This window comes from Myxocyprinus asiaticus, chromosome 35, assembly GCF_019703515.2.
Source record: "Myxocyprinus asiaticus isolate MX2 ecotype Aquarium Trade chromosome 35, UBuf_Myxa_2, whole genome shotgun sequence".
Lineage (NCBI taxonomy): Eukaryota > Metazoa > Chordata > Actinopteri > Cypriniformes > Catostomidae > Myxocyprinus > Myxocyprinus asiaticus.
Genome location: NC_059378.1, coordinates 17,826,681 through 17,845,890, shown reverse-complemented (window position 1 = coordinate 17,845,890; position 19,210 = coordinate 17,826,681). Strand labels below are relative to the sequence as shown.

General features: G+C 36.8%; 1 protein-coding gene across 1 annotated transcript; it reads right to left on the bottom strand.

Annotated features, from left to right (window-relative positions):
• Positions 1 to 760: 760 nt before the first annotated feature.
• wipf2a (WAS/WASL interacting protein family, member 2a) lies at positions 761 to 18,138 on the bottom strand. The gene is made up of 8 exons (XM_051673294.1): positions 17,803 to 18,138; positions 15,384 to 15,504; positions 13,501 to 13,633; positions 13,271 to 13,405; positions 11,737 to 12,366; positions 8,085 to 8,294; positions 7,173 to 7,274; positions 761 to 2,194 (listed from the first exon to the last, which is right to left on the bottom strand). Exons 2-8 carry the CDS (start codon positions 15,438 to 15,440, stop codon positions 2,151 to 2,153), a joined length of 1,311 nt encoding a protein of 436 aa, XP_051529254.1. The 5' UTR covers positions 15,441 to 15,504; positions 17,803 to 18,138; the 3' UTR covers positions 761 to 2,150.
• Positions 18,139 to 19,210: the final 1,072 nt, after the last annotated feature.

Sequence of the window (19,210 nt, the reverse complement as noted above, 5' to 3'; positions counted from 1 at the left end):
TGACGTATAATCCGTGACAACGCATTTGATTGGTTGCGAAAGTTCCTCGGCTGTGTAGCAACCAATAAGATTCTTAGACCCTTCCCCCATCGATTTGACTGTAAAGGCGGATTATTCTTTGTTTATATTTTAGCGGAAATAATTTCCCGGGAAATATTAAAGTATTGACACAATATTGCAAACCGATGCTGTTTGCAAATTAGAAATTAAAATATTTAACCTCATAATGTTAAATATCGTGAATATGTAACCGGCTCCATCATATTAAGTCACTTTGACCCCCAAAATGCATTTTGAGTTTTATTCACCAAAGTATAAATAAATGTTTCCACTTTCTAATGATATAATTGTATTTTTACTCCAGTTTTGGCTGATATAATCATTTGAATGCTTTCCTTGTTACTTCAATGCATAAAACTCAAAATGTGTTTCTTGGTCAAAATGACTCGTAAACCGTCGCATTCAATTTACGTAAGAATGTTGCTGTTTTTTTTTTTTACGAACGATTTACACAGATGCGCGTTTCATTAATGTTGCAGGGTATTTATCTGTTGGCACATTTATTTACTTAATATTGCTAAAAACTAGATTAAACTAAACAAAAACCGCACACGAATTTTCCCATTCCCTTTTTTATTTCAAAATGATTATGTTGACACGCGTTAAACACATTCAGAGACGCGGATAAAATTACATTCACAAGTCAGAATGATCAATGACCCCAGTAAAAGCTTTAAAAATGAATGGCCAAAAATGCCTCAACATTTAAAGTGTTCTTTGTATTTAATTCCTTATGATACAATGTCACACAATTGAAACAGCCCTCTTAAAAACGCCCATACTTGTAGTGTTGTATACAAAATAATCTACAAAAACTATTTCCTGAAATTCAGCTTTTAGGAAAAAAAAAAAAAAATTTTTTTTTTCTTTTTTTTTTTTAAAGGCAATGTATAATATCCTTAAAAAAAACTTGGTACCCAGTAGGAGAAAGGGTGCAGATGAGCCAGATGATGGCACTACAAGACTGCATGAAGTACAAGAGAAGCAGAAATGCAAAAATACATTAAAAAAAAAAAAAAATTTTTAAAAATCTATGTCCATCTAAATCACAAATCTATGGGAGATCATGTGGCACTTAGTGTATATTCGGTCAGTTATAAAGTAGCTTAGATTCAACAATGAGCAAAAACCGGGTTCTTCACTTAGTTGAGATAACAGTACTGGCTATTAAAGTTATTCATGACAGAGGTGAAGCAAACAAGGGGTGTTAGGCTCGACAACAAAAAAAGGAATGATGTTCACTGATGTTCTCACATACTTAGCTGTTCAACGAACTATTATAAAGTTAAAATAAGTGAAAAATAAAGTAGTAACTGGCTTCTAATGTTCCCTATCTACAGCATACCGCTCTGTAGTGTGACCAGGAAAATAAAAGAATACATGACTATGGTTAAAAAAGGAAGGGCCGTTTCATGGCCTGTGTGGTGTGAGCAAACACTTTCAAAATTTAAATGAACTTATTCCTGGACACACCTCTTTGAGTTAAAAAAAAAAAAAAAGAGAGAGAGAGAGAGAGAGAGAGAGAGAGAGAGAGAGAGAGAGAATAAAATACAGAAACACACACAAAAAGTCAAACATAAATTGCAATACAACAGAATGATTGTCCAGAGAAATACAGACATGCGTCTCATAAGAATCCATATGCATAGACATCAATAATCTACAAGTGCTACACATTTTTCCATTTATTAAACAAATCTAAAACTTTGGTGGCTGTGAGAAAGAGGTGGAATGCATGCATCTAGCTCCATGGTAATTGGAGTTGTCTGCTCTGGCTTAATTGCTACGCTGTGCCTCTGTTATCGGGCACAATATGAGAAGGTGCATTTTCTAGGCAGCACAGGGATATTGCACAGTGTATTCAGGTCTAGAGGTACAGCATTCTGGAATGGTTTGGATGATAAAATCATGTAGTGTATGTATATAGTGTTGCCGAAGAATGATGTTGATGTATTAGTGTGTTTGTATATGTAATTATTGTTTGTTTGACACACAAACACACACATATATACACAGTATGTGCCATGTATTTGTGTGTGTGTGTGTGTATGCATCTTCTCTTTTTGGTCCTTCATGCCCCTGACTGGTGTTCACCTTCCTACAGGAGGCAGTGGAGGAGCACCTCTCATTATAGCTGGAAAAAGACAAAAAAGGAATTAAGGAAATTAGTGGAGTCAAACCCTTGAAGTTTAAGTAAGTTTCCCCATGTTTAAAAACACACCTGTATTTATGGAAAAAATATTAAAGCATCTATATACTGCAAAATATAATATAGCCTGTACTAATGTTCCCTCTAACTTTTGTTCTTGCTGAGCAAATCCTATATATATATATAAGTTTTTTATATACCAAAGTTTTAATTGATACCAATACCATTCTTGATATTTAAAATTAAAATACCACAGTAAAAAATTATAATATGCTATTATGCTAATGAACATAATCCTTTCTTTAAGAAGTTAAATATTAATGTAAATATAAACATATTAAATGAAAACAATGGCATGTTTCCTTAGTGTTTCTCAATTAAGTAAACACTGCTTCATGTTTTTTAATTATTCAGGAAAATAGTCATAATAATAAAGAAGTAGCCTAAGTGTTTAGTAAACGAAGAGCATAGCAGGCTAATAATAACAAATAAATAAACTGCAGTCAGTGACTTTATTTTCAATATTGTTTTTGGATTAATATTAACAACATAATAGACAGCTGCAGATCAAACCCCTTACAAAAATCGAGAGTTTATGGCAAATTTGATTATTTTCACATGCAAATGAGCTTTGCAGCACTTGTGGCAAATTGTCCAGTTGCCAAATGTTTGCTGCAGGTTCACAGCTACTGGTGAAGAGCAGCAAACTTCTGGCAATCATTTGTGGAGAATCACAACCATGGTTTTACTACAGTAATATTGTAGTAGTAACCATGGTTAATTGTGTGGTAACTATGGTTTAACTAAATCCCATGGTTAAACTATAGTTTCTGTAGTGAAACCATGGTTAATTTTTGTAAGGGTAAACAAAACAGAAGTCTAATAATTTTCTGTTTAGATCATAAATAATGATTTGAATTATGACTAAAATTGTATTTTAAATTACCCATTTTATTCCAGGAAATCGGCAAAAAAAAAAAAAATCAATTTAATAGAAGTATCGGTACTGGTATTGTCATCGACGATATTGGACTTGAAATTTTGGATCAAAAAGAAAATAAGTGGCATCGGTCATCCCTACATTTAACCGTTAGAGTGCGCAGCCACATTTACGCATTCACCAATAGTGCTCATGCCTCACGGTAAAAGCAGTTATGTGTATTTGTTGTTTCAAGACTCAATAATGCGTCTTTACATCTTGTTTTTAAGATGTCACTCAAAGCTTTAGCTCCACACCATCTGCGCAGGAGCAATATCAGAAGTGTGCGGCTGCGTATGGGTGCAGCTTAGAAGGAACATAGGCCTGTACTATACTACACTGATCAGCCACAACATTAAAACCATCTGCCTAATATTGTGTAGCTCCCCCTCGTGCCACCAAAACAGCACCAACCCGCATCTCAAAATAGAATTCTGAGATGCTATTCTTCTCACCACAATTGTACAGGGCAGTTATCTGAGTTATTGTAGACTTGATGGTTTGAACCAGTCTGGCCATTCTCTGTTGACCTCTCATCAACAAGGCATTCCTGTTCACAGAACTGCTGCTCACTGGATGTTTTTTGGCAACATTCTGAGTAAACTCTAGAGACTGTTCTGTGTGAAAATCCCAGGAGATCAGCAGTTAAAGAAATACTCAAACCAGCCCATCTGGCACCAACAATCATCCATGCAGTTATCTAATCAGCCAGTCGTTTGGCAGCAGTGCATAAAATCATTCAGATACGAGTCAGGAGCATCAGTTAATGTTCACTTCAACTATCAGAATGGGGATAAATGTGATCTCAGTGATTTGGACCGTGGCATGATTCTTGGTGCCAGATGGGCTGGTTTGAGTATTTCTGTAACTGCTGATCTCCTGGGATTTTCACACACAACAGTCTCTAGAATAGGGGTTGGCAACTATGGCACATCACTGGCATGCCAGCAACAGCAAGAGAGTAGAAGACTATTTTATTCATATGAAATCCCACACCTGCATTATAAACTACATATGCGCGAATGGCTTGCATGCGCAGCATGAGTCTCATCACACTTTAATAGTGTTTAGCAGGGTCAGACTGGCCGTCGGGAGCACCGGGCCTTTTCCCAGTGGGCTGCTGAGTAATTTGGGTCTGCCCGGCCCGTCCTACAGGTGATATAGGCGGCCACCCTGGGCTCCAACATGCCAGCGCAGATTCCATTACAGAGTTAATATTGAAAAAAACTCTGTAAGGTAAAATCAATTCAATGGTTTTTATTTTGAAAAACTGACATGACTGGCATATTTTGAATATACTTACACATTGTAGCACATTTCTGTTTATGGGCATTAACTTAGTACCTTGCTTGGACCTCATTATTTGACATACAAATCACAATAATGGTGACAACCAAAGACAACATATTAAGTATAAGATGAGCTCTGAATAATCACAAAATGACATAACTGCAAGTTACAACATATAAAATAACAGCAGCATATATAAAATCTGCAAACAGTAAAGCTATGAGCAGTGTATAGTAATTTGCATAATTTATTCATACCGCAGGGAGCTAAAGTGCAGCTTGCTGAATAATGCTTATGCCTGATAAAAATGCAGAAAATAAGTAATGAAAAATATAACTTTGTGGCTATTTGAGGCTTACTTTGTTTAAAGAGCACCTATTATGGTTTTTAAACATGCCTAATTTTGTTTTAAAGGTCTCATACAATAGATTTACATGCATCCAAGGTCAAAAAACACTTTAATTTGCTCATAATTTAAATTGCTGCATGACCTTTTTTTCCCAGTGTCAAAAATGACTCGTTCAATGATCCATTCTAAAGGATTCATTCTAAACTCCTCTTTCAGAGAGCCTACTCTGCTCTGATTGGTCAGATGTCCCACTCTGTTGTGATTGGTCTACCGCTTAGTGTACAGTAGTGTTTGAGGGCGGGTCAAAATTGTTCGTGAGCAGCCAATGAAGACCAGAGGTGGGTTTTTTGTTACCAAATTACGTAGGTTAGTACAGGAAGTAAGTCTGAAATTACTAACGGCTCGTTTCAGGTGTTCAGAATCGGTTCTTTCTTTTGGGTGTCAATAACTCCATATTTCGTGCACTTTGATTTTTGAAACTTTGCAGACTTTTTTACATTCACAAACAGCTATATAACACACTACATGAAAGGTAATATTTGAAAAACCATAATAGGTGCTCTTTAAAGGATAGCAGAAACAGTGCTTTTCAAAGCATTGGGTTTTTCACTTTTTCTCAAGATTAATCTGGGGAAGGGATTAAAACACTGCAGATATAAATATGTAACAAACTCACATAGTGTGAAAATATGAGCAATTAATCTGCAAAATATTTGCAAAGTTCTACATTTTAAGAGGTATGTTTATTTTGTTTTACATATATTTATATTTGTTTATATTTATATATGTACATATTCTGGCCAACTTTGATTTCATTGATTTAGAAAATAAAAAATAAATATTTACACATATTTGAGTAACTGACATGAAATTTTAAGCATTGTCATCAGTGTCCAGCTGTGTGACACTTTCTTCATCTAACTATTTTAAACAGCATTTTATGATCTTGTATAGCTATACATACATATATATTATCATTATTATTATTATTATACTTGTTTCCACAACCTCATATTAACTAAGACAATAGTTTATTTGCATTTCTAGAAAAAAGTTGAAAGGTGATCTTTATGTTGACTTGTCACAGCACCTTAAATACACACTTTCCCTTGTACTTTCATGTACATTTTAACCTAACATCTGTATGTTTGGAAAAAGATTTCAGAAATGTTATTTTTCTGAGTTATAAAGTGCTTATTTTAGTGCTTTCTCAAAAAAATCCACTCATCACATTTACAGTGGTTTTACATGTTTTAAAGTTATGACCAGTTATGACCAGTTTTGCACTGGTGGGGCCCGTTGTCATGACTAGTGGTCAATAGAAATGTCGTCTTCTTTTTTTTCCAACACAAAAATGTGTAATTGAGCTGGAAAATGAAATCAATGAGGCAATTTGTTATGGTGTGGTATGTTGCGGACCGGGTTTGGTGGGCCGCTCTGGTCCAGAAAGTCCAGGGCCACATTTTAGTCTCAGTCCACCCCTGATGTTTAGTCTCCCATTCAGCTGATGAAAACACGCTGCGTGATCATGAGGAAGGATTATATCAAAATGTAGATTGGGATGCAGGTGTGAAAAACGTAATATAAATAAAATAGACTGCTCCTCTCTCGCTGTTGCTTGCGTACTAGTAATTACCCCTCTGTGTGATTTTGAAAAATGTATGACATAAAATATACAAAATATTTAAGATTCCACACAATTTTGTGATCAGTAATCAAATAAGCAAATTTGTGACATTAACTGTGTTAACTCATTTTGTACAAAGGACAGGTTCTCTTTCATTAAAAGACATTCACAAGATTCTGTGAAAATTCACATGCAACATTTTTCACATGCGGGTTTTGCAAAAAAAATTTCACTCAAACTGTTATACTGATAATATCATTTGTAATGAAAAATAAAAGATCAAAACAGAAAAATGCAAAATAGAAAAATGATCACAAGTGGACTCAAAAATCACATAGATGTGCATTTATTTTTTTTTGTTGGCATAGCCAATCTTGTTGATGAGAGAATGTGAATGGCCAGACTGGTTCGAACTGACAAAGTCTACGGTAACTCGGATAACCGTTCTGTACAATTGCGTTGAGAAGAATAGCATCTCAGAATGCTATTCTGAGATGCGGGTTGGCGCTGTTTTGGCGGCACAAGGGGGACCTACACAACATAAGGCAGCTGGTTTTAATGTTGTGTGGCTGATCGGGGTATATCCGAACAGCACCATATTGAATGCAACGATTCTTTCATTTTTATATTAGAAAATCTACATTTTAATCAGAGGAAACCATGATAGATAAAAACATTCTTAAAAACATTCAAGAAATTATGATGAAGATGTCTTTACCCCTGTTGGTTTTGCTGGGGTAGATCTTCTGGAAAGGTCTGTATTCTTCAGGAAGGGGCAGATCCTCTATAGGGTGGAATTCGTACCTGGCCTCGAAATCATCTAAGAGAAGAGAAGTGAAACACATTGTATGCCCTAAAATCAATGAGAAAGCTTTTTATGCACCTGGGGATTAGATGAGTGGCATGTGCTAATGCTTAACTGATAGTTTGAGAAAAATCGTACCTGTCCTAACACATCAACATGACCACAATACTTTAATTGAGCACATGGATGTTAAGTTTCAACAACATGCATTCAGTGCAGCAGCTCACTTTTAAATACACTGCATTTGGAAACTGTGCTCAAAGGTGAGTAAATGACAAAATTTTCATTTTGGGGTGAATTTCTCATTTAAGTTAAGAAAACCCTTGTTTTATCATTAAGGGGTTTGTTTGTTGCCAGCTGCTCAATATACACAATTATACACTGATTATCTAAAAAATGACATCTATCCCACAGTCGTTGGCACTGTGCAGCTGTCTGTTTGCTCTTGTGTACACATAATTACCAGTATCAGGCTGTTAGGTATGACGATGACCTCATGTTTCAGGACTATACATCTCCACATTCTGAGAAGGCTTTGTTTGTTAGTACAAGGAAATAAAAGGGCCGCATTTGAATTACTGAGAGGTCATTTGACTGCAGGGTTATTTTTGAATGCTGATAAAACTAAAAAGGCTATAGATGAAGTGCAGCAAACTACCTAGGAATCAATGTTCTGATCTTTAGACACTCCCCATAAACAAACAAATTTACAAATATTAATACATGAGTTGATGGTTATTGTTGCAAAAAAGGTAACATTATCATGTCTGATGAAAAAAAGAGGGATATTTATGAAGGAAGATTCTGCAGCTGACTCAAACTTACCAGTAAAGGTCTTGGAGACAGATGGTGTATGTCCATTCCGGAGAGGTGGAGGATGAGGTGCATGTCCTGAAGGCTGACGTCCAGTGGAGGAGAGAGGAGGGGGCTTCCCTCGACTAGGGGGTTCAGAGGAGGTTTGTGGCCTGTAAGGAGGCGGAGGGGGTGGTGTTTCCCTAACCCCATTACGAGACCCAGGAGGAGGAACCTGAGGAGCTGAATGAGCAAATCATTTAAAATAATATCTGCATTTTATTAATTGCAGATATTAATAAATATCTGAATCTAAAGCACCATGGCAAAAAAAAGGGGGATTTTACCAGAGTTTGCAGTATGAATTGAGAATGTGGTGAGTCAAAGTCAAAGAGTGTAACCATACGGAACTGCAAAAACAAACACTGTTTTCAAACAGCTTTTTCGAATACTCCCCCCATCTGCCATTGAACAAACGAACAAACAGATAGTTCTGCCTCAGACTCACGCCACTGGTCGAGCCAATGTTGCTCCTGTCTTGCTAGAAGGGCTGCTCATAACAAACAGTTTATAGTGCCAAAGAGACACAGCGCTTACAGTTTTTGAAGAAATCAACCAATAGAAAGCTTACTAGTATTTTAACATAGAAAACATTACACACTTCAGCTTTAAAATTTAGTGACCTGCAAAATTCTGCCAAGACAACACATTACTATTCTGAATTCAGTAGGAAACACAGAGCTAATGCTAATGTATGTTATATTACATTAAACTGTTAAATATTTCATTTGACAGAAAAAGGACATCTCATGAAAGACAAAATAAGAGATGGACAGAGACATGCGGCAGCTGGAATACCTTAAAAAATTAAAGGAATAGTTCACCCAAAAATGAAAATTCTCTCATCATTTACTCACCCTCATGCCATCCCAGATGTGTATGACTTTCTTTCTTCTGCAGAACACAAACAAAGATTTTTAAAAGAATATCTCAGTGCTACAACACAAGTGAATGGTGACTAAAACTTTGAAGCTCCAAAAAGCACATAAACACAATAAAAGTAATCCATAAGACTCCAGTGGTTTAATCCATGTCTTCTGAAGTGCTCCAATTGGTTTTGGGTGAGATACAGACCAAAATGTAACTCCTTTTCCACTATAAATCTTGACATCAGTCTCCTTGGCTCATGATTTCAAGCTCGATTACACTTGCTAGCAGCATCTAGCGCTCTGCGCATACATCAACGAATTGGAAGTGTAATCAAGCTTGAAATCATGATCGTACCTAGAGACTGCAATGGCAAGATGTACAGTGAAAATGGAGTTACATGTTGGACTGTTCTCATCCAAAACCAATTAGACCACTTCAGAAGATATGGATTAAACCACTTGAGACTTATGGATTACTTTTATGCTGTGTTTATGTCCTTATGGAGCTTCAAACTTCTGGTCAACATTCACTTGTATTGTATGGACCAACAGAGCTGAGATATTCTTCTAAAAATCTTTGTTTGTGTTCTGCAGAAGAAAGAAAATCATACACATCTGGGATGGCATGAGGGTGAGTTAATGATGAGAGAATTATCATTTTTTTGGGTGAACTATTCTTTAAGTCAGAAAAAACAGGTGACCAATCATGACAAAGATGCTTCACATCTCTCTGACTTTCACATATTAATTATGACAGTCAATAATGAAGGTATCAGAGCAGGATCCAAAATTAAAGTCAGCATGAAATGAAAATTCACCCCATCTATTTTCTATATGCATGTTATTGATCTTATTGTAAACGATTCATCCATACATATGTTTTATTTATTTATTTTTTGACCTCGAAATCTTTAATAAAAAAAATTATCTTCCGGTATGCAGGACTTTTCCGATCATTTAGTCCACTTAAACTCTGCCCCTTTCTTATAAATATCACAACCTTGTGTAGAATTGAACAAATCGTCAATCGCATGTTGGTGAAGATGACAAGGTGTATTTTCATCTATTTTCCTTAAAAACTACTGTTCCTTAACCCAAACTTCATTGGTTACTGGTCAGCTGGCTTGAATTTACATTTCGAATGAGGAGGAATAACGGCGAATTTGTGGTTGTGTTTGAGACATTTCACGCCTGAATTGCTGCGGTGATCACTACTGAATACAATGCTTCGGATGCCTCTGTAGTTTTTTTTTTTTTTTTTTACCCAATTTGGAATGCCCAATTACCAGTGCGCTTTAAGTCCTCGTGGTTGCGTAGTGATTCGCCTCAGTCCGGGTGGCGGAGGACGAATCTCAGTTGCCTCCGCATCACGTGGCTTGTTGAGCGCGTTGCCACGGAGACATAGCGCGTGTGGAGGCTTCACGCCATCCACCACGGCATCCGTGCTCAACTCACCACGCACCCCACTGAGAGCGAACCACATTATAGTGACCACGAGGAGGTTACCCCATGTGAATCTACCCTCTCTAGCAACCGGACCAATTTGGTTGCTTAGGAGACCTGGCTGGAGTCACTCAGCACGCCCAGGGATTCGAACTAGCGAATTCCAGGGGTGGTAGCCAGCGTATTTTACCACTGAGCTACCCAGTCCCCCCCTGCCTCTGGAGTTTATTTATATTTTTGAATGCAATTTATCTTGGTATGCACTGCATGAATAAGTGTTTTTTTTTTTCTTTATATTTAGTGTATTGTGATTCAAAATGTTAAAATATGGTTAGCTTTTACTCACACATTTTTCAACGGCTACAGCCTCTTTGTAAGCAAAGATGTGCTTGTGCATTTATGTTGTCAGTTTGATCATAAATGTGTTGAGATCGCTGCTCAATTTCACCGATAACCGATTCTGACTCTAGCAGCACGGTGGTAGGTGTGTGTGTGTCCACTGCAAACTCGCATTCACATCTGCCTCCATTCTGCTATGCAATGCCCACTTTTCACAATCCAATCAACTACTGATGGATAAACTCAAATCCCCGGCCTACATTTTTTTCTTGTTAGATGAGCTGTTTCACTCAGAAATACGTCACAATACGGACGTAAAGTCGGTCCCAACTTCCATTTCATTCCGACTTTAATACTCGGCAAGTGTCAAATGCAAGTAAAAATGGGCTTTTCTGGCCAATTGTTTAGTAACTGTATTAGAAACTGCAACATAATACATGGTTTAAAATCGAACTGTAAGAACAGTATTCTGATGCTATATGATGTAAATCCAGTACGATTCAAATCAAAGACATAAAAACCGTCTACTTAGGAAAACATTTGCAGCATTCAAATTATCATTAGATGTTTATCAAGGATTCCTTAAGTATGTTTTTTTTTCTCTCATATGGTGACATGTATGTGGAACATTCCTCACGTTATGAGACTAAAATGACAATACATGAAACAAAAATGGGACTTCACTTTTTAGTGACATGACGTTTCACAGAGAGCCAGAGACTGGCTCATCTAGTACATGATACTGCTGCTAGTGACACAATGAAACAAGCAACAAAAAACAAAAAAATCCAGCTAAATTTTCATAAGGACAAAAATCTGTATTTTTTTTAAAAACTGGAAATTCAGTTTCACGTCTGGAAAGAAACATTCTCAACTCACCCACCATTGGCAGGTCATTTTACACCCTGTGTCTGCATTTACAATCTTTACAAAAGCCACAATATTAACAAAATAAAAAACAACAGCAAGCATACCTGTGCTGCGGCCCACTGGGTCGCGTGCTGGTGGTGGGGGTCGTCTGTTCTGTTGGGCAGGAGGGGGAGGAGGTGGAGCCTGCCCACGAACGTTAGCATTTGAATGTCCCCTCTTGTTCAACGAATTTCGCCTCTTTGGCAACTCAGGTGCTGGGTCACCATTTGCAACATTAGGTGGCTGGCGATAAGGAGGTGGTGGTGGGGGTGCGTTTGAGGAGGATGAGGATGAAGAAGAGCGAGATGAAAGGGGGGGATGTCTAGGAGGTCCATCACGAGAAGATGATGGCGGTGGAGGAGGCCCTTTGGTTGCAGGAGGTGGTGGAAGGGGTTTTTCGCGACTGTGAGGCAATCCAGAAGCCTGTTGTGCTGAGGAGGGTCCACGGTTGCCGCCGCGATTGAACGTCGGGGGTGGAGGCGGGGCTGAGTTGCCGGGTTTTGTGGAGCTGCTGGCTGCGGATGATTTGGAAACATCTGGCAGTGAAGGACGTTGGTTTCTTGGTGGTTCAGGAGGTGTTGCGCGATCTCCTTCTCCACTACGGCCAGAACCATCTAGCTCTGAATGACTTGCAACACGGGGCACTGCAGGGCGAGATCCAGGTGGCCGTAGTGCTGACCTTCCCACAGAGCTGTCTGTAAGGACATATCAATATAGATAAATATTAAAACAAACTCCTGAAAACTACAACTTCTTTAGAGACAGTACTCTGTTACAAAATTTTGTGACCTGCCTATCTAGACAGAATTTTAAAGGAATATTACGAGTTCAATACAAGTTAAGCTCAATCGACAGCATTTGTCGAATATTGTTGATTACCACAAAAAATTATTTTGATACATCTTTTGCTTGAAAAAAGGCACAAATCAATGTTATGGTGAGACACTTATAATGAAAGTGAATGGGGCAATTTTTTGGAGGGTTTAAAGGCAGAAATGTGACGCTTATAATTTATAAAAGCTCTTACATTAATTCTTCTGTTAAAATGTGTGTATTATTTGAGCTGTAAAGTTGTTTAAATCATTGTTTTTCTTTTAGGATTTATGAGGTTATGTCGTCATGGCAACAAACTTGTAAAACTGGCTATAACTTTACATAGAAAAGGTTATTAAGCAAATTTTTAGCGATCATGTTAACATGCATTTTATTTACGTCTTGTGGCTATACTTTTGAAACAGTGTGTACTTTAACATATACGGATTGGCCCCATTCATTTTCATGGTAAGTGCCTCACTTTAACCCAGATTCTTTTTTTTATTTTTTATTTTTAAAGAGGGACAAGTCTAAATTAATTTTTGTGGTAATCAACATTGTGCCACAAATGCTGTTGATTGAGCTTAACTTTAAATTTGAAAACTTAACTTGTAACTTATACTTATGTTTCGCTGAACGCTGAAAAGGAAGGCAGCTCACTTGGTTTTGGAACAAGGCTACTATTTGCAATAAAGTTGCTGAGACGAGCTTTAATTCCACATCAAATGTAGTTTATTTATAAGTTTAAAAAGTCATATAGGAAACATAAAAGAAAGGGGAACATACCTCCGACTGGCCGTAGTTTAGGTACTCCTCCACTGAACAACCCTCCCATGGCCATCGGCCCAGAACCACCTCCAAATCCTCCACCACCTCCACCTCCCCCACTGGCACCACTACTGCCACCTCGACCTCCAGGCTCTGCCAGAAAAAAAAAAAAAACATGATAAGCAATTGGTCTTGTCAATCATTAACTGTATATTCAACCAAGCATAAATGCACTACTGATGACTTACTTTCAATGACAGGGGCACTTCTGTCATTAACCACGGTGACTTTCTTTAAATTCTTTCCTTTGCAGATGTCTGACAGCAAAGCACCTCTTCCCTTGGCTTCATCTCGAGAAATTTTTGGAGGAGTGGTGTTTGCCTAAATGTAAACACATTCAAAGTTTTCAGGACTTGTGATAAATCGATTAATCAGACGATTAAGGCACAGGTATCCTTTGTTTTTCTGTGTTCCGGATTGGATCATGCCTGGTCGACCACATTGCCTTTCAAAGTATACTCATTTGACCACGAGCGAGTACGAACGTCTTCGACGCATGTGCACTATGACTGCTTTGTGATACTCTTTTGGTACATTCAATGGCTGGTGCATGCATCACATGTCAAGAAAATCTGGGAAGAAATTTGCATCACGCATAATTTGCTACGATCAGCAACGTGAACTACCGAAGTTTAGTTTAGACTTTAGGCTAACAGAGTTGGTCACTCAGTCTAGAGTGGTCTAGGCATGTCATAAAATACTGATAATGTCAATTATTGTTTGGTACATTATTTTATCAATGTATTTTTGAGGCATCGATATATTACCTTTAGCAACATTTAAATTAGAAGCCTAATTTGCGTGCTTTCCAATTCACTCAGTTGGGCTTCTGTTGAATGTCTGGCTTAACAGCATTGGGAGACCACAAGGGGGTGATATAACATTTACTGAAGCAGGCTGCAAGACACAGGTAACACAACACAGGACCGTTACTATAGGGCTCCTTGCACAGGACGCATACTGTCCTGTGCAAGAATGAAAGTGACGTTGATGAGTTTGCAGGTTAGTGTATGAAACTGGTTTAATTGCGCAAACTGAATTATTATGCAATTCTCTGTATGTAGCTTTGAAGAGGTTTCATTCAAGCTGTCAAACCACAAAAAGAAATACTTAGAACTGAAAATAAATAGTGTAGGATGTATGAAAGATGCATATACACAATATATCATCCACTGATGGCTAGAGTAAATAATCTTTGTCCTTTGATAATGATTTGGGTTGAATTTAATGGAAAATTATGTTTTGCTCCATGGCGCTGCAGATTTCTGAACAGTCTCCAGAGATGGTGAGCCCACGCTGTGTATGTACCTTCATAGAAAATTTGAGAGCATGCCATGTCGTTCGCCAGACACATCCAGTGTGCAACCCCCTTAAAATTATCCTGCTGCTCATACTTTACCAAAGTTGTGTTGAGAAATATGCTTGAAAAGACAAAGACTACTGTGTAACAGGTAGCCCTATTTATATCTGAAAATATCCTGATATATATCGATAATCATCGGGAAAATCTTCAGATTATCAATGCATGAAAAAGGCATCGATCCCAAGCCTAGTAGAGTCCATTTTAAAAATCTACTAATTTTTGTCAAATATGAGTAAATATTGTGTAAAATAAGTGTTTGTAAATAACTTTGTATAGAATAACACTGTGAAATGATAGTTATTTTTGTCCTTATTGATCTTATTTGCTATCATTAAATTGTATTATATAAATATAATGGGGTCCAAAGTCTAAAACCACTTGTGAAAATGCTTCTAATTTACTATTTTTCTCATTGAATAAACATTTTTACTCTTCAAATTATACTGTATAATCAACATAACGATTTGGCTGTAAAGTTGAATTAAAGATTTTACATGAATTTCAGAATTTCTTAGTATTTTGTATGTACCCCTTTTAATGTTTGCTTATTTGATTAGTGATCTAGATTTGCAGAATGATAGTGTGATGTGATTTTGCAAATGTGTTTTCATGGTTTAAGAACAACAGGGAGACAGGGAGAATAACTTGTTGCTTCCGTCTTAGTGAGAATGGTATACATGCAGTGCCCACTTTATGCTTTACACTGACCTGGCTAAAGGTTGGTGGCGGTGGAGGTCCAGGTGGTGGGGGAGGAGGAACAGGCATCTTTACAAATTTCAAAGACGTTGACAGTCACCTCAGTCTGTATGTGGATTTCCACACAGAAAATCTGCAAAATTAAAGAATTACACATATCCGTTTACATGCTATTAATTTTCCTCAAGTGTGGGCAAAGAGATGACTGTCACAAAAATAGCACATAAGGGCTAAGAAACCAGGAATCAAAGAAGAGACTCATCGCTTTGGTATACTTATCAGTGGTTAAAGTCAAAACATAACTTCACGGTACCTCATAAGCACATCTGGCACTTCCAGGAACTAATCTGTGTTAGGTAGAGATATTAAAATATATTTGAAAGATAATAAATACCCATTCACACAGATTGATCTACCTGCAACCAATGGGGCACTCCAGAAACTTTCCCTATCAAAATTTCCCTTGTCCTGACAGTTCCTGCCTGGGATAAGCACTCACTCACATGTCCTCAGATGAAGTAGGGTGATACAAAACTTGAACAGGACTAACTTGAATGTTGCTAAGCAGGATCTACAATGACACAATGACTAATGGAAGTGAGTGTGTGTGAAAATGGGGGAAGCAAACCAAAACTTTATATAAAGCCTGTACTTACAAGTTACTTTTTAACTGAATGGGTAATCTTCATTATGTACAAGCTATAAGCCATTTAATTGAAAGCCCCGTCACTGCTCTGCATTATTATCATGGCTTTGTCCTTTATATTATTTTCAATGCATACCTACAGTTTATCAGATCTGTAAAATCATCAATCTTTAAAGAGGATTGTAATGTAAATTAACCCCCAAAAAATTAGAGCGTTTCAGGCAAAGTTATCCTATTGAACTGTTAACGGTGTTAAATATGCTGTGAAACGCCCCAAACCATTGTTGATCTCCAGAAAAATAGGCTCTCCTCTAAAAAGCATTCTTTACATTGCCAGATAACAGGCAGGTTATCTTTGCCCTTATCACCCAGGGGGCTTTTTACACTCAGACCATAAACTGCATTTTCAAGAATGTGTTTGTGAATAATGAGAAGCATAAAAGTAAGGCACAACGGGGATAAAGCCACACCTAAATGGAAACGTGCTTTTGAAATAATGCATTTCTTTATATTGAATATTGTTGGAGCAACATTATGTGTATGACAAGAAATAATAATAACGAAAGGTTGGTTTGATTGAAATTCATTTAAAAAAAAAGAAAGAAAAACAAAAAGGTGGTGAGGGACTTGGAGGTAAAAGGCCTGCTGGAGGGTTATACAGTATTAAAATAGGGACAATAGTTTTAGGGGCAAAATTTGTTAACTTAGGCAAATACATTTGAGACATCAAGATGCTTTTTTGGAGTAACAAATTAAGATAATGATAAAAAAAAAAACACTATCCGTTCACTTATTGTACAGTTATTAAAAACTTTTGATTAAATCACCTTGAACAAAAATAAATATAAATATATATATATATATATATATATATATATATATATATATATATATATATATTCTAAAGATAAATGTGATAATTCCATGGATTATCATTAGCTACATAAATTTGCAACATTAAAAAAAAAATTTTTTTTTATTAAATATTAGATCAAATTACCTCAAAATCAAACTTTACACATTGCACGCAATGATCTCATGGATCAGGAAAAATTTTTGCAGTGTATAGTGACAAACAGGTGTTAAGGAAAGTACTGTGATGGTATTGCAGTTTAGTGTTTTGGGAGAAAATACAATCAAAAGTATCTTTGTACTACCCTTTAGCCCCGTTGTAACCTAAATGTGATATGAATTAAGTGTGCAGTCTAATCTTGAGCCAGTTTGCTCGATTTAAGCTTCTGCAATGAATCTGCACTGACAGTATGCAGCTGTATTACTTTTGATCTTCATAGTCTTTGGTGTATAAAAATTTGGGTTAGTCGAGATAACATTCCAGAGCCAAAAAGAAGGAAATGGAAGAGTTCAATCCAGCTGGTGTGTCAGCTGACACACGTCAGGATCTTTATGGCAACAGATATTAAACTGCACACAAGTGAGCATAGCATGCCTGTCATACCGAAAATCAACAGTCATGAAATGTGATTCGATAACTTACAGGTATGCAACATCAAAAACAGAAAACATGCCAAGGTGGACTTTGCAGAATATGAGAAAAGTTTAAAAATAACAATCGTAAATCTTTTAGGCGGCTGATGGTGTCTATATTGACTAATAAATTGGGTGACTGGTGAAGAACAACCATTATGCAACAGTATGTATGCGAACAGGTTTGTGCCATTAAAAACCATTAAAGCATGTCGTAAGAACCCTAACAAACAGATTAACTCGATAAACTGTTTCTATCTTCCGGTGTTGTAAAGACGTTGGCAAAACTTAATGTCTTACCTGTCTGTCGTGAGTTCTTGTCCCAAACAACATTAATGTTACAGTTAGTAACAGGATGATCTTTTCGTCGATTACCTGCTGTCTGACCGGTCGCCTATTTAAAACTGATAACTAAGTAACTATTCGGAAGAGAGCTTGTTGTTGTCAACTCTGGAAACGTATTCCAAATAGTTCACAGCGTGAAAGGAAATAAAAAAGGGGCCTCGATTCACAGAATCGGTTCTCTTGTTCCTATTAACATTGTTGCCCAGCGACTGAGGGCGATGTTGTTTCACTGGGCTTGAGCGAACCCAGTTCTACGAAATCCCGGAAATCCCGGAGTCGGCTCAAAATGGAGGCAGGCGGCCGAAAAACTGCGAATGCAACCGGAAAGCGACACCTTTTACTAAATGACCAAACCTCTTTCACTTACAAACATGTAGTGCTGGTGAGCGTAGTGTCAGTCAAAATTAAACAGATAGGCTACTTAAGTTATTGTTACTGCTGTACAACCATAAATCTAATTTAAACAGTGCAGGAAAATGTCATTTTAATTTCTTTAATAACAATTAGTGGCAAAAATTGTTGGAAAAAATTATAGTTAGGCTACCATGGTCATTTTGTGTAGTTAAACTAACGTAGGCACTAGAACTTCTCGATATGTTGCAAGAACAAATATTAATTGATTTGTTTATTTATTTGAGACATCAAACTGCCCACAGGTGGATACTGCCAAATTGTTTTATAGTTTAAGTGTTATAAAAGAGTGCTTTCAAATGGCACATTGCAAAACATTTATGGTTAATAAAATATGTTAAAGATAAATATTAAAGGTGCACTCCTTAGTATTTTGCTCATTAACAAAGTTTAACTCCTAAAGACATGAATTGTAACTTTGCAATATATGTAGGAAATCACGACCACTCACATTAAAATGAAGACTCCAGTCATATCAGTAAACTTATGAAAACTGAAAACTACTGATTTTAAATGATGCAGCATCCAAGCCGCTAGGTGTCAGTGTAAGTCCAAGATGACACAAAGACAAAGCACCTTTAAAACTTAATTCAGTGTAAAATATAACAATGTCATTAAATATTAAATCGAAACATTATCCAAATCTAAACCAGAGGGTCACTAACTAGAATCCTGCGAGCAACTGAAGCCACCTTTTCACTGCAAAGGTGGCACAGAAGCTGCATCTGAAGTGGCATTAAGGTGTGTTTACACAGACAAGTTAATGCCGCACAGAGCAGGCATAAATGCATTTACACAGCACTTACACTTTTATAAATAATGTTATAAGATTTGTTTTAAATATAAAATTAGGAATATAGAAATATGAAATGAAAGAAAATGATATGTTTATTTTATGTTAATTATACTTTTAAATATAAAACTAAATTATAAAATGTATGCTCTGTTATGA

Coding starts and splice junctions, on each gene's coding strand:
- wipf2a (XM_051673294.1), bottom strand. CDS start 15,440: ATGCCTGTTCCTCCTCCCCCACCACCTGGACCTCCACCGCCACCAACC. Junction 8,295..11,736: donor CCCAGTGGGCCGCAGCACAG/GTATGCTTGCTG, acceptor TTGCTCATTCAG/CTCCTCAGGTTCCTCCTCCT. Junction 2,195..7,172: donor CCCCAGCAAAACCAACAGGG/GTAAAGACATCT, acceptor GTCTTTTTCCAG/CTATAATGAGAGGTGCTCCT.